At 47.7% G+C, this 15,969-nt stretch overlaps 1 protein-coding gene across 1 annotated transcript in view; it reads right to left on the reverse strand.

Moving 5' to 3' along the window:
- Positions 1-15,551, reverse strand: part of COL20A1 (collagen type XX alpha 1 chain) — a 49,439-nt gene extending 33,888 nt beyond the window's left edge. Inside the window, exons 1-13 of the mRNA XM_009273939.1 lie at positions 15,479-15,551; positions 12,723-12,833; positions 10,801-10,944; positions 10,401-10,559; positions 9,242-9,442; positions 7,835-7,990; positions 6,968-7,087; positions 6,631-6,795; positions 4,884-5,048; positions 3,288-3,460; positions 2,495-2,624; positions 1,814-1,959; positions 368-491 (exon numbers count right to left, since the gene is read on the reverse strand). Coding sequence (XP_009272214.1) covers positions 368-491; positions 1,814-1,959; positions 2,495-2,624; positions 3,288-3,460; positions 4,884-5,048; positions 6,631-6,795; positions 6,968-7,087; positions 7,835-7,990; positions 9,242-9,442; positions 10,401-10,559; positions 10,801-10,944; positions 12,723-12,833; positions 15,479-15,551 — 1,867 coding nt within the window. The remainder of the gene's footprint in view (positions 1-367; positions 492-1,813; positions 1,960-2,494; positions 2,625-3,287; positions 3,461-4,883; positions 5,049-6,630; positions 6,796-6,967; positions 7,088-7,834; positions 7,991-9,241; positions 9,443-10,400; positions 10,560-10,800; positions 10,945-12,722; positions 12,834-15,478) is intronic.
- Positions 15,552-15,969: the final 418 nt, after the last annotated feature.

A 15,969-nucleotide genomic window follows, 5' to 3' on the forward strand; every position in this document is an offset into this window, starting at 1 on the left:
ACTCATTCACCACGTGGGAAAATATTTTTTTTATGTCACTACCATACATGCTTCTGGGATGTCATGAAAGGCTACCTGGGCTTTAGGTGAAGAAACAGCCAAACAATTCCCTTTTTCTCCCCAGACAACAAAGACCTCAGGGAACAGCTCTTTCAGGAGTCCTTTTTTACCAGGGGAAAATCACTCCTTTTTCACAGCTCATCATGTAGTTAGAGATCCCCTCCGGGACCAATATTTGCTTAAGATCAGGCAGGGAAGAGGCAGCTTGTTTACAAGCCACATGCACAATATGGGAAGCACCTCATTTAACATGTCTCTCCTGCCTGAAGTGTTTAATAACAACTCAGTAAGCAGCAGCAGCACTTACGGGTGGTTTCCTGGATGCTGGCTGGATCACTCACATCTTCCCCATACATCGCGTACACCGCAACAGAGTACTCCGTGCTGGGCGACAGCCCAGCCAGCAGGACCTCAGGCTGGGCCACCTTCACCTGTCAATAGAGAGATGCTTTGGGGTACCCACCAATGCCCTCAACAGAGCAAGACCTTACAGAGACGCAGGTCAAGGTCCCTTTGGTTACACTAAGGGGACTTCACCACTTGGGTAGGTGCTCTGCAGTGGTCAAGTGCTCTGCCTCTCTTCCCAAGGGACACCAAGCACGTTGGGGGTACACATCACCTTCTCCTGCCCTGGTCTGCAGAGGTGTAAGTCCCTCATACAGAGGTGCTGCTGCTGCTGTTGTTGTTCTGGCTTGGATCAGGGGACGTGTGAGAGATGTGATCCCACTTCGCTCAGACACATGGAAAGCTTTTGCAGAAGAGCTGCCGGCTGCAAGCAGGCCCATAGCAGCCGGGTTGCTGCCACCTGCCGCTAACACAGCACGGCCACAGCTCTCCTCCTACAGTCTGCTCGCTGCAGAAATGCACCCCAGAGACTTTCAGGAGCCTGCACACAATGGAGCACAGTTTTATGAAAGGCTGGGAACGTTTTAATGCTGGTTTTGCAGACATCCCACAGCCTTAGAGCATTGCACAGTGCGTAGGTTAGGTAACTGCAGAAATGTTCTAATATGCTACAATACAATTTTAAATGTTGGTCCCTCTTCAAATGTTCTGAATGTTAAAAAAACCCACGATTATGCACTGAAAGCAGAGTATAAGCATTAATTGCTCTGTTTTGAAAACCATCGTGCAATTTCTCCTGTTGCTGTGCATTCAGGGGAGGAATCTGAGTCAGAGAGGCAACACATGTTCCCCCCACTACTGTTTTTTTGTTGGGTTTTTTTTTTAAATTCATATCCTCAGCCTACAGGTACTCCAGAGAACTCATTCAAATGCACACATTACAAAGGGATCTTAGATGTTTTAAAGGATTTTCCATTCATCGAGCGCTGTTTTATTCTTATGCCATGTCATAGGTCTGGATTTAGAGGTCAGCAAAAACTGCCCAAAAAAACTTTCAATTAACATTTCAAGATAAACAAAGCAAAGACATTTACATACAGCCTCAAGGATACAACAATTACACTTGGGGCTGCAGAGATGTGAGTTCAGTGCCTGGGTTTCCAGGGCCCCATGAGGCAGTCAGTTCTCTCCCTATGCCTTAATTTCCCACATGAAACCCTCACAGTTATAAATCACTTTGAGATGCACCATAAAAAAAAAAATCTTCCACGAAGGATGTTGCTGGCAATAATGCTAACGCTTTCTATTTTTTTTTAAACACAATACCAATTCACAAAGGTTAGAGCTGGAACTAAACTCAGCCCAGACAGAGAAAAACCGATATTGTCATTATTCTCATGAACTCTACCTCTGTCGTATAGTCCTCTGCTCCGTCGGGGGCTGCGGAGCACAGCACCAGGTACTGCGTGGCTCCCTGGGCTGCCTTCCAGCTCAGCCTGATACTGTTGTGGCTCCGCTCAGAGACGCGCAGGGAGCGAGGGGAAGACAAAGGCACTGAAGGGAAAAAACAAGGCAGGAAGATATCTTCAGTGTATGAGGTCTGCGACAGCTCAAACCCCAGAGGAGACCTGGCTTTGCAACAGCTACTGCAAGCTGGTGGACATCTACCCCACGTCTAACACAGTGGAGCTGCCACTTTACAGAGAATAGGTTTAATTCATTTGGAGCCCAGGGATAGAAAAAGCGGCAAGGGGTTGTGAGATATTTCTAGCATGGTGTGTTACTGCCATGTCAGGGGAAGCTCAACACAGCGGTCTCCTTTGCAGAATGACATAGGTGGGAAGGGACCCTTGAAGGTCTCTGGTACAACCTGCTATTCAAAGCAGGGCCAAATTAGAGCAGGTTGCTCAGGGTCTTGTGTGGTCAAGTTCTGAACATCTCTGTGGATGGAGATAGCTGTAGACAGACTGAACTTGAGGAAGGGGGAAAAATACAATGCCAGGCTCCAGTCTGAGATGGTTGCAAAGAAAGAGCTTTGTTCACCTATCATAACCATGCATCAGCATAATTCTTTCTACTCACGACCTACATGTGGAGGTGACGCCTCTCAGCCCATCCCCAACAACTGTGTCGTAAATAGGAAACACCGACACCAGATACTCCGTGTGCGAGGTCAAATTGGAAAGACGCAGAGAGGAGACTGCTCCATCTAAAATGACCTGAAAGCACAAAGGAGGGCTGTCAAGATGGGGAGGTGCTAGCCGCTCTTTAGCAAAGGAATGGCAGAACTGGCCTTCCCTAGCAAGTGTGGCCTCTTTGTGGCAGATCTGTGACCAGAAACATGAAGTCCAGTTGCCCTCTGAATTTTGTGCCAGCTAGCATCTCCCAAAACAGAGAGGTAAGAGGCAATAAGCATTCCTGTCCTCTAAGGCTGGGATGTGTACAAACACCCAGCACAAGACTCTAATCGTGCTCTCGCTGAAATCAGTGGAAACCCATCAACAATTTGGATTTGCTTTTCTAAGTCACATCCATCACAGATGAGCATCTTTGGACAGCCCCGTGTACCTGCGTGTCCTCTTTGAGTCAAAACAGATGCTTTAGGGAGGGCTTAACACTGCATAAGAGAAAAATCAGTGTCGGCATGGCTTACAGTATTTCTAGTAAGATGGTATTTATCTGATGCCCTCTTCTATCTTGTCATCTTATCAGCTGATCACATTTACACTCAGTGTGCGTTTAATTTCATCTCTGGCTTTAGCTGATGTCCTACAAGAACTGCACCTCTACCTTTGTCTCTTTCTCTACTCAAGTCTACTTAAATTCCCAGCCACTATCTGGAAGACACTGCAGTCTCAGATGCCCAGAGAAAGGTCTCTCACCTCTTTGGGGATACCACCCTTAGTCGGATAATACACAATCCGATATTTCTTTGGTGGTCTCAGAGGAGGACTCCAGGTCAAGTGCATGCTCTTAGAGGTCACAGCTGATATTTTAAGGTCAGTTGGGCTCAGCTGGGGACCCGTGTTCACAGGGATATCTTTCACAGTGCTACCTAGGAATTAAAAACACAGTTACTGTCTTATATTCAGACTTCTCATGCCAAATGTACTTTCCAGCTCATAAATATAAGTGACATTTTTCAAATCAACTTACAGTCTCCTTCCCTATCGAGTATAGAAACTTCCAAACTGCTCCGAAATAAGCATTTTAAAACTGGGCATACAGGGAATATAAAAACTCCATAGAGAACAGGCTGTGTGTTTTGCTGGGTGCTGGGAATATTTTTTCAACACAAGTCTGCATTTTTGCCTGTATCCAAAAGATGACCCAGCTTTCCTCAATCATGAAAATTTGTCAAAATGAACAAGCAGAAGTTATTTTGGTTTCTTTTTTGAAAAGAATCTGCACCTTTGAAAAATGTCTAATTATATCAAACAAGTAGAAATTAATAAGGATGAATCAATTTATTTATATGAATCTCCAGAGCATTAAAATAAAAGTATGCTTGAAAGTTAGACTTTCCCATTCTCCTTAGGCCAATCTTAGAGCAGAGAGAGATGGAAATATGTACACAATATTTCTCCTGAGGATCTAAGCTAACATCTGGAGTGGTTCTTCACTCTCTTGTTCATCATACAAGCTGCTCTCCAGCAAAGGAAAGAAATAGGCTGTTTGGTTTTAACTTGAAAATTCCTTGGAGAGCCATCATTTAAAGTAAAGTGTGGAGAAAAAAAAAAAGTGTTTGGATGTTTTATCATCTCCTCTTCCTACCTCCACATTTCCTCCATACACACTCCCTAATATCTTCTCAAATTAGCTCTTTTGCTTTTTCTGCCTCATCATCTCCTCTTCCTACCTCCACATTTCCTCCATACACACTCCCTAGTATCTTCTCAAATTAGCTCTTTTGCTTTTTCTGCCTCCTCTTGGTTGGAAGAAACTCAGAAAAGGAAATGGTTACAACGTATTTATCACACCATATGATAATGGAAGAGGGAAAAGAAGTCCCCTCTTCCCTACAATTGTAGTTATTGTCATTAGGTGATTATATCCAAGAGTTATCCAAACCCCTGGTAGGAATAGCTCTTGCCTGTATTGGCTCCGAGGCCAAAAGCAGATAACTAAACCAAGAGCATCAGAATGGAAACATCTACAGGTGACATCTCTCTGTGACTTGTTAGAGACAGCAGGGAGTCTGCAGTGGAGTGACAGTGGAAGAATTGCATCCAGAGGGTCTTGTAGAAGACAACGATCACAGGAGAAACTGGCCAAAACATTGACGTAGCAAGGACCGTTGTCAGGCAGCAAGAGGGCTGAGCAAGGAGATCAGCACTGGAGGAGAAGAGTTAGGTGGTGCTGACAGGGTGGTGGAGCTCATGGAGGGAAAGGTACGAGGAAGGGTCAATCCTGATGGCAAGGAAGGTGGATGGTGAGCAGAAGGAAGCTCAGCCCTCACTGAGGAGATTTCACTTCACCTGCGCTTTCCTTGTTGCTCTTCTCTTTGATCCTGGTGCACAGGACCCGGGTGAGCTTGCCAACCAGAGAACTCAGCAATGGGAAATCCAGCACGTTGTACACTGTGAGCTCCAGAGGCTCCGAGGCCACCTGCTTCAGCTCTGCCTCGTCCGCGTTCTTCACCCCTGCAACCAGAGCAGAGAACAAGACTGAGAAAACTCCCCAGAGAGGAGCAGCTTCTGCCTCCTGCTTCTGTGTTGTTTGTTCAGGGGCAGGATGTGTCCACCATCATCCTGCTCTCCAAGCAGAGCCTCCCAGTCATTCCAGTGGGGTGGTGGTATCTGAGAATGGCCTTGGGCTTTCCTGCAGCAACAGCCTCAGTCCAGCCTGAGAAGGGCTTTCAACTCTGTGGGCTCAGAAGGTCTTTTGTGGCCTAGAGGCAGTCTAGTGAATCCTTCTTCTGTTTTCCTGCCTCCTCATCACTTGCAGGCTTTGCTACCAGGAAGGTAGATATTTTTCACCCTAAGAGGCAGTTGGCATAAATGGGGGAATGAGTGAATGAACAAACAAACATTTTATATTTATGAGGTGCCAGCACTCCCCACAGAGACTCTTGTTGTTCATCAGAACATCACACTGCATTTCAAGAGTGTCGGGGATGAGCAAAAAGCAGACCATTTGTTTAGCAGAACTTCACCATCACAGAGCATCCTCCATCCCTATCCTTCTGCTCCACGCCCTCATTAACCCTCTGCAGACCAAGCCCCACAGCATACAACTTATTTTGCCTCCCAGTGCTAGGCTCAAGGTCACCCTAGCATTGCCCAAGTAGTACCATTGCCAGACGGGGATCCCACCTGGTTTCTCAAGTCCAAGACCATTACCTTAACAGCTTTGCTAGCCTCCTTCCCCCTTGCTCTTGCAGTAAGAACCAAGGCGCTGTTGAGATTAATACTCAGGTCCTGATGTTTAAGGACCAAACAATGTGATCTTCCTCTAACCAGAGAGGAAAGGCAAAGACCCCAGCCAGGAACAGATCTCCAAGTGATTTCAGGTACACAGTAGTTAGTCTGTTGTGCTGCACAACATACAGCTGAGGCTCAGCAGCTCCACTCAGTCCATGAAAGAAATCGCAGTGCTAGCCACTTAGCTACATAACCCTACGCAATAAACCCTTGCTCGTGTCTTCCCAACATAAATTAGCACTTAAAGTTTTGGAGACTGCAATTTTAGGTGAGTTTTTTTATGTAACTTTATTGCCCATGCATTAGTCTAGCAGACTTGTTTAGTCATCAAGGACAGAGCTGCTCAAGGCCATTTTATATCTCATTATTGCTGCCAGATAGCAAAAAGCAGATAATGTTATTATTCAGAGAAATGGAAAGTTGCGAGAGGCAGCAATTATAAAGGAGGTCTTCTGCCCTCCCCAGTACAATGTTCTCTTGCCTAATTCCACAGCTAAGAATATTGTTATCATGGCACAGGTCTCTGAGGCTCGCAAAGGTCTTTATGGATAGGAGGTGTGAAATACCTTGTGTGAATGAGTGTTTTTTCTAAACAAACAAAATCCCCTTTGAAGACACTGCCTGTGCTGAATAAATGAGTTAATTTTCATCTTAGCCACAACGTAATGAGGTCTTACCCATTACCTTAGTTTTAAAGCGTCAGGATGCTCCTATCAAAGTTGAGGGAACATAACCTTCAGTTTGAAGAAGATCAAAAGTAGGTTGACTTTGTCCTACAGCTTATCGATGGCTGTGATCTTACCAATGGCAAATATCTCTATGCCCAGGTTTTTCAATGTCTGAGCAGCCAGGTTGGCGTCATCCTGGGATTTTCCATCAGTCAGGAGTATTACCAACTTCTCAGCCTCCAGCCGGGCACCAGCATCTGGTTTCAGATTCTGCTCCAGGACGTGGGTCAGCGCCAGACCTGGGGAGGAGCAGGGATGGATGGTGTGTTACAGCCTGGCAGACAACCCCCCCGCCTTTACTCTTTTCTCTGCCCCCAGTGGCTTTGGTCCCCATGGAGGTCATCCCATGGGAACAGCTTCCCCCACTGCAGCTGCACAGATCATTTAGCAGAGACCTAGAGCTGGAATTACCTGTAAAGGTGTTGCCGCCCTTGTACCGCAAATTCCTCACAGCCTCCAGCACCTGGTCCCTCGTAGAGTAAGCGCTCAGATCCCACTCTGTGCGGGGATCGCTGCTGTACTGGGACAGCCCTGCGGAAGGCAAGACCTATCGGCATCATGCAAGGCAAGGTAAGCCACAAGAGGAGATTCGTTCTGGGGAGGCAGCATCAGGCTTGCCATGGGATGATGACACAAAATAACGAACGGGACTGGGGGTCAGCAGATTTGGTTTCTAGCACCTCTTCTCTGCATAGTCCTTGTCATGCAGGCAGCAAGGTGATGCCTCAGACCCCACTGGGTACAGTGGTACTTACCCCTGCGGTGGTGCTCTGAAGTATTTGATAAGGTCTCAGCGTCAATCAGGGTCAAACTAGTTGGCTGCAAGAAGCGGGAAGGATTTACACTGTCCTATTTCATGCACAACCTGGCCAGTGCCATCTGCTGGGGTTAGCATCACTCGGAACTGGAAGCAGCACCGTTCTTAGCTGAACTCAAAGCAGCCCCAATGCAGCGTTGCCACCGTTATCTTTCTGCGCAGTGCTGTGGAGGCTGAGCACCTCATCAGAGGCAGGCAGCAAACCCCAAATGTGTCTCAGCATCAGTGCCCGACCTGATGCTGCCCAGAAGACATCGCTTCTGTTCACTGTGCAGCTATTTCTTACAGCCACTAGAGGACAGAGCTTGCTACCAGATGGGAAAAGCTGTCAAGAGCAGCAAGCAGGACCCCACCCCTAAAGGAATAAAAGCTCCTGAGAGGAGCACATAAGCACAGGAACAGAGACAAAGGTCCCTTCGAACACACACTTCCCAAGGTCAGGAAACATGAAAGTGTCCTACCTACTCTTATCTTGTCTTGGGCAATACTGAATGGGGAAATCAAATTGCTCAGAAACTCCTTAATGAGCTTGAAATTGTTGCGTCCGATGCTCCAGGATCCATCCACAAGCAGGACGATATCAGTCATTGCAGATGTGTCACACTGAAACTGGGAACCTGCGGGGGCATAAGGTTTGATATTGAGAGAAGCATTTGTAAAGGAGGAAAAACTGCTTCAGTTTTAAGATAAAAAGCAAATCTGCAGTGTAAGGCCTTGTCTGGATGATGGATTGGACCATCTGCCAGCCTGACGCATCCCAGCATCTTGGGAAAACCACGTGGCTAAGGATAACCCATCTCAGTACCAAGAAATTGAGTGGTGCGCAGCTGCATTTCTGCAAAGAATGGGTTAAAGCTGTCAGGAAGTGTGTGCCTAACCCAAGCACTACTCTCTGCAAGCTGTCAGCTCCATTACGTCTCAGCCCCAGCCCAGTGCTTCCCTTTTATCTAGCCTAAGTCTCCAAGAATTGCAGGTGACTGCTTAATTCCATTCCATCACGAGATCCCCTGTGGGCTATAATTATTTCGTGACTTTATATTAAATCCAATCTCTCCGTAAAACCCTGCTGGCATCACAGATACTCAAGCCCTGCCTTTCTCCCCACCCCAGGCCTACAGCTTAACAGAGGTTAAGATAGGGCATGTTTCTGACTGGATGCATCTTCCTTGAATATTTTTCGAATGGGGGATTTTTCATCTTTGATGGAGGGAAACAGATGATCCCATCAAGATTCAGTGGGCTCCAAAGAGGTTACTCTCCTATCTCTTTTCACAGCCATGGATTCCTACTGGTCTCAAGGGACCAAACGAGGATGCTCTGGCCAACCCCATTCCCACCATTTCAACAGTGCTGTGAGCCATCTGCCCTGCCACAGTCTCAGCTGACAAATCTGAAGGATCTTCATGGATCAGTTATCTGTGAAACGTGAAGAACAAGTCCAGAAGGTGGAGCAGGTTGGTAACAAACATCACTGATGCGCTTCCTCCCCTCCTGAAGGCTTGGAAAGGTCCATGGCTGGGGGGGTCTGTTGGAGAATATGAACTCTTACATGGATCTGTCAGAAGCAGGGGGAGGTGGCAACATGAAGAGAGAGAATAGTGGCAAATCAATAAATTAAATCATCTGGAAGGAATTTTTGGCCTAGCTCTAGTTTGCCTTAAAATCTGTGACGTTCTGCAGAACTCCAAATTTCTCCAGTGATCCCTGACAGCTCCCCAAAGCATGACCTAGCAATTGAAAACACTATCAGCAGCACTGTACTCTTGAAAATCTTGGTGACAGAGAGTGGGATGGAAAGCTGGTATTCAACGAGCGTTAGGGAAAACAGTAGGGAAGAAGGAGCAAGACATGTTTGAAACACCTCTCACCTCGCCTCAATGAATCCTTTGTGGGTTTTTCTTTTCCTAGAGACTCTTGCTCCGGGTTTGCAGGAGTGCGCTGGGATGATTTTGTGGTTGTTGGTGTTGCTTCTGTCACGCTGGCGTCCACACTGGGCTGGTTTCTTGTCGTTTCTCCTGAGCCCTTTGGCTGAATCCCCTTCTGCCTTTTCTTTTCAGCTCTGTCCTTTGCTGTGCTCCACAGAGAAAAATCCCGTTGTCCCTAGCTGTGTTATCCCCACGCAACCTGCTCCGCTCATCGGCTGAGGTAAGCCACATCTGACAGAGGTGTAGGGGGCCCAGAGAGGATAAAAGTCCTACCAGCTTTATGCAAATAGGTAGCTAGATAAAGGAGACCATCTTCATTTATGCCTTTCTGAGAGGGCTGCATGCGGGCTCATGAGTTAATAATAATGTTAGTAGTGGATCACACCAGAAGTTTGTCCTTCCCGTTATCTTTGATGATGAAGAATAATGAATGTTTATAAAATATAAATCAGGGAAAACATACCATGGCACTCGATACCCAGTGTAGTCTCCAGACCTCAGCGATCTGTGACTCGGAAACATCCTGAGCTAGTGCGAGTCTTTTTGTATAATGGCCCTGATGGATCTTCCATCAACACATTGCCTTTTGAACTCATGCAAACCTTGTTGCCAGATACATGAGAATCTATGCAGTTATATACAGTCCTCAGCCATAGGGGAGAGCTCACACCGTCTTATAGACCATCTGCAGCCAACCTTGGGACACAGACCCTAGGAAATCAAGCACCATTAGCCCCAGTGCTAAGGAAGCAGCTTGTTCTCAAAGGATCCGCTCTCAGTTGAAGGATATGACTGTATCTGCTGAATTTGAATACCTGTCAGCCCCAGGAATGCATGGATATGCTTTTTCAGGTTGGCTGGCATGAGGGGCAAATATTTTTAGGTTGCTTACTGTGTTTTTGTAGTTAAGAACTGCACGCAAGGGATGAGACTGGGCTAGCATGTCTCACTGAATGAATGTCCCTCATGAAGTAGGGGTTGCAGGGAGAGGGTGTGAGTGGTTTTAGGGACAGCCGTGCTTAATGCTCCAACCATGGTAGCATGGCAAAGGTCGTGGCTCAAAATCAATCCGATGTGACTCCAGGACAGTCAGTGCACCCACCTGGCTGTGTCAAGACGGCATTCAGGGGTGGTGGGGTGGCCTCTGCCACCCCACTGTGCTCAGCTGCTGAGTTCCCCAAAGAGGTGAGATTCTTTCCTGACACAGTTCCTGAGTTTCTTCTGTTATTTCTAGTCTGGGATGCATTTTTGAGTTCCTCTACTGTAGGAAGACCAAAAACAGAGAGAGAGAGTCAAACTAGACAGGTCTGTGAGTCACAGTCCATCCCTCATCCCCTGGGTCTTCACCATTCCCCTTTCTAACCTTCCAACCAAAATAGTACCAGGCTCTGTGATTGCTGCATAGTCTACAGGGCATATGCCAGAGGATGAGCTCTGAGGAGCCACATCTCCAAGAGCCTCAGAAGCTCTCTGAATGGTAAAAAGTAGCACACTCTACTTACTCACAAATTTCCTCTTGGCAAACAGGGCTTCCTGGGAGCCGTTGAGCACGTAGACCTGCAGTGTGTATTCCTTGGTAGGGCTCAGCCCCCCCACTGTGGCTTTGGGAGTCTTGGTTTTCAGCATGACTTCTTGCTCCGAGTCCCCTGAGGTGGAATGAAGCCACATTTCAGAGCCTGTAGAGCTTAAATTTAAGCTGACAGTAGCAAAAGCACCGCTGAAATGCAGGGAATGTCTGCCTAGGGACCTCAGTCAACTCCTATTTCTTTTTTTAATTTTGTGGATCTCCGATTTTTACTCTTTTTCCCAATCCAGAGTTGAGAACGTTTAGGGTTTGGTTTGGTTTTGTTTTTTTTTAAATCCCTGATACGTGCCCAGAATGGAAAACCAGTTCCCACCCACTAATGGGTTTCCCATTAGTGAAACTCTTACCAACTTCTCAAGGAGTTGCTGAGTGAAAAGCCAGTCTTCAGAGGGTAAAGACTGAGTAATTGCTAGTAAATACTGCTTATGAAAACATCCAACCAATTGATGTGCTTGAGGTCATATGTGACAAAATGAGGAAGTGGCTTGGTGTCTCCTGAGGTCATCGCTGGCACTTGGGACTCATCTTACTTATCCCAGCTGCTCTCGCTGTGCTGTCTCTGCAAGCCCCATCTCTCTCCAAGGGCAGCTGCTCTCTGCGGGGAGACAGCTCATTTCTGGGGCCAGCACTGCCTCCAGACCCCTCCAGCCATACCCCATGGTGTGGGACCTGTCCTGGGTCTGTGATGCCTTGACCAGCCAAGAACTGGGGCATTTCCCTGTTGGCACGGCAGTGAGCAGATGGAGCGAGGCAGCTCTGCAAAGCAGCAGCCAATTGCTGCACCACGGTCGCTGTGCTACACAAAACAAAGGCAGAGAGGCAAGCTAGCTCCCTAAAATCCTCTGATTAAGGTCTACAAGCTTTAAATTATGGAGAGGGATGTGTTTCTGACCCCGCCATCCCTGTGCTCATGCCTAGGGCTGGAGATGGAGCTCCCCAGCCTACGCAGAGGGAAAGCCTCAGGCATGTGCCAGGAGCGCTGGTGGGGATTCCCTGCATTCCGGGGATGCTCATCGCTCTCTGCTGAGCTGAGGCCCAGGGAGAAGCAGGGCAGGGAAGGAACAAGAAACCTCCTGCTCCAGCTTGGGAAACAGGTGGGGGCTGAGCTAAAAGCGGGTGGATGATCACAAGGGCTTTGCCGCACGCACTACTGCCTGGCAGCTCCCTTCTCCGGCTCGCTGGGGGAGTGGCAGCGACTGAAAACCAAATGCCAGCCAAGACTTAGGTTGCCTCCAACCATTGCTCCCCGCGGAGGGACATCATGTCCTTCCAACACCATCAGGTTCAGCGTTGAAGTCAAGGAAAGCTGGAGCTTGGCTGGGGTAGAGAGACAGGGGGCTGAGCCCCCCACACACATGGGGTCAAGGACTTCCCATCCTGTGTCTCTGCAGGCGGGGAGAGAGCTGGGAGCTCCCACAGAACCACCAAACAATGAACCTTTCCTCATCTTTTTTCTCACACAGTCCCAAAGAGCAACACTTTCTGGTTAAGCCTTTCCCCTAGGATGAAGAGAGCCGAATTTCATCTCTCTCTCATGAATGAGTGATAGGGGGACTGTGCCTGCACTGACATGGCACTACAGACTGCTCTCATGGTGGCCAGAAAAGCTTCTTGTCCATATTGTGTGTACAGCCCAATGGAAAAAGTTTTGACCTAGGTAATCAACACTTGAAACCAGAACAACCAGCAGATAATTCCCTCTGCCTTACCTCCATCACCCTAAGGTCTAAATAATGCTCTTACTTAAGTCCTATTATCCACCAGGCAAAAGGTGGAGCTCAGTCCCTCACTCACACACAAATCTCTGCTGGGTCTGATGTCCAATGCGTTAGCACGTACCTGCCATAGGCTTTACCCGAACTTTGTAGCCATTGATGTTCCCTTCAGTCTCTTTCCATTTCATTTGGAGCCTGTCTTCCGAAAGGACAGTGAGTTTCAGCCGGCCTGACCCTGAGGAGGAGGAGATGTGTCCATGCTGTTATGGATGGAATTCCTCCTTCTGCACATACAGACACAAACCACCACACACGCCATCTCCTCTCTGGACACGGGAACACTCGCAGTGCAGAGGAAACCTTCACCATCCCATGCAAGTCCTCAGCACCCCCTGACGCTACACAGCAACGCCTGCAGTCCCCCTGCACCTCTGCCAGGAAACCTACCACGAGTCACTGCAAATCTGTAGCCTCCACCCTATGCAAAGAGGAGTTTCTCATGATCTCGAATGAGACCTCAATATATACTGCTGCAAACAGAGAAAACAGCCTCCCAAGGAAGCGAGGGCTTTCTCTGCGCCCCTCGCATCTTGGAGGACTCTCCCAGGAGCTTTCATGCAGGACGTTTTGTTTCAGCAAGTGTGTTTAGTGCAAACATCCGAAATGGGAGGGCAGGAAATAGATAAAAGGGCTCAATGAGGCTGCTGAGAAATACAGAAATTCCCCAGGTGATGGATCCCATACTTCTGCAGAAAGATAATTTCAGAGGCAGCTCCAAGGACCAGCTGAGTTTAGAAAGAAAGAAAGGGGGAAAAAGAAAAAAAAAGAGAAAAAAGAAAAAGAAAGAAAGAAAACCTGATAAAGTGTAAATAACAGTTCCTGGCAGGACCATAACTCATGGGCACCAGCTTGTATCAGTTTGCTGCAGGGAAGAGGCAGCTCAAGGACCAGCTGAGTTTAGAAAGAAAGAAAGGGGGAAAAAGAAAAAAAAAGAGAAAAAAGAAAAAGAAAGAAAGAAAACATGATAAAGTGTAAATAACAGTTCCTGGCAGGACCATAACTCATGGGCACCAGCTTGTATCAGTTTGCTGCAGGGAGCAACAAACTAAATGACAAATCCTGAGGAAAAAAATAATATCAGACAAGGAGGTAAAAAGAAGAAAGAGCACATTTCCTGATCATCTCCAGATTTCACAGATATCTTTTAAACCCCAGCTAGATGTCTGAACTCATGTGTCACTCTGAATCAATGATTCCTTAGTAAAACATAGCTGTACTGTCGTACAAGTGTCACCATATGAGACTTTTTCACTTGACTGGGTATAGGATGGCAACTCAGCAGGTTTATCTCCCCTCCTTCCTGACACTGTACCTACAGCTGCCTTTCCAGCAGGCTGCCCTAATTTGCAATGAGTGAGCGCATCCTTTGCCTGCGCACTATAAGCATCTGCACTCAAATGCCCACCCTCATTTGCAGTTGTTACCAATCTCTTTCCCTTCACCATTACTCATAAAAAAAGCTTAGGGTGACCTGGAGTGTCCTGCTCAGTGTTGGCAAACTGTGTGTTGCACGGGACACCTCAGGTCCCTAACCTGGTCTTGCATCACATCCAGACATCTCCTGACATCATCTTTGCCATGAAGTCACAGCCCAGGAAAGCAGTGAGAGCTGGCAGTGAGGACTTGCTTGTCTCAGCCCAACATCTGTGCCTTAACCTTTCCTCGCGGAGACTTCCTGCAGGCTGCCCAACAAGCCGATAACTATTTTGGGGAAACAAAGCTCAGATTCACATCTCGCCCCAGGCAAATCTGAAGGGGAAGAAAGAAAACATGGGGAAGAGGGGTGAGGGGCAAAACGAAATCCCAGAATCTCGCCTAAGAGAAATGGTAAAAGTTCGTGGAACAATGAGGGGAATTCATAGTTAGATTAAACATGGAGCTGTCTTCTTTTGGCCAAGTGTGGTCCAGCTCCTCAGCCATCACTCTAGGAGCCGGGAAGCTAAAAAGGCAAGAATGTCCCCAGACAGACCAGAAAGGACAGCATCCTCTAAAGCGTCATTATGTGCTGGATGCAAATGAACCCCAGTGCCATGAAAGCTCCACTGTTTCCCTGCCCTGTGTCGGATGTGCGCTATTTGATGCTGTAACCTTGATCTCTGGCTGATAGGGAGTTAAGCCCAGACTTAACTGCAGAGGCTGGTCTGGAAGATACTCTGAAGTGCCATCACATCTCCAGAAACCTTTGTGCTGACCACTTCCACAGAAGGTTCAAACGTAATATAAAGGTGGATCTTCAACATCAGAAAGGCTGTGATGAGGTGCTATAGGTAGTTTCTGATCACTTATGGTACTATGGGAGCCCCACATGTTACAGGAGGAACGCGCTTCGTGTGCTTTCTTATCCAGATGTTGCACCACGTGTCACCATATACGTCCAAAGCAATAGTTTCAGAGTGCAGGACGGAAGCAGTGACTAACAGAAGCAACACCGCTTTTTCTTCCTGTTTCTCAAGCTCCATTTGCAGATCACATAAGCACCCTTCATTGCTTATAGAGGCTGCATTCCTAGGGCGAGGGAGCGGCATGCTGAACTGCTGCCAGTGATGAGGACAGGCTTTGCAGGGTGGGGAGGGACCGAGATACTCTCCCCAAAATGGGCCCCCTGATCTCCCGGTGCTCTTCACGTGTGGGAACGGGCTGTCTGAAGCTTCACCGACAGACATCAGAGCACAGCAGTCCCCTGAAATCCTACGTGTGATTGGGAACGTCCCTCGCATGCGGTGCCACTGCCAACGGGAAGGGCTTGGGCTGGGCGAGTTAACCCAGGTGACAGCCAAACCGTAGGGAATTGCCCAGAGCAAGGAACAGGGGGCTCCTTACCTTGGCCCACTCGTCCCCAGACATGGCTCGCCACAGGCAGGCAGGCAAAAAAGAAACAAGTGCGAATCAGCATGGTGACCGGGACCTACGAGAAGGCAAACATCAGGAAGGAGAATTAAGAGTTACATTTCACCATGACAGTACCCCGTGTTTTTTGCAGTCCTCAGTTAAGGGACCACAAGCTGAGATCTACAGCTCTATACATCACTGAAAGAGTGGCTGGAGAAGCACATGCTGAATTTTCCTGCAATTCCTATATATTATTTTACATTCTTGGTCTCTCCAAAACAGCTGTTCAGTGCCTTGGACCAGTACTAAATGGAGTTTGTACACCTGATGGGGAGTAGGCTTTGACCCAGTACTCTCAGCCTGCTTGGTCCTGGAGATGGGCACTGCCCTCTTGTAGGACAATCTCAACAGTGGTACAATACGTGCTGGGTTCCACTCTGATCACGGAAATAAGCAACATTGGCCAAATCACTGGACAGACA

This window comes from Aptenodytes forsteri, unplaced genomic scaffold (genome assembly GCF_000699145.1).
Source record: "Aptenodytes forsteri isolate BGI_AS27 unplaced genomic scaffold, ASM69914v1 Scaffold47, whole genome shotgun sequence".
Classification (NCBI taxonomy): Eukaryota; Metazoa; Chordata; class Aves; order Sphenisciformes; family Spheniscidae; genus Aptenodytes; species Aptenodytes forsteri.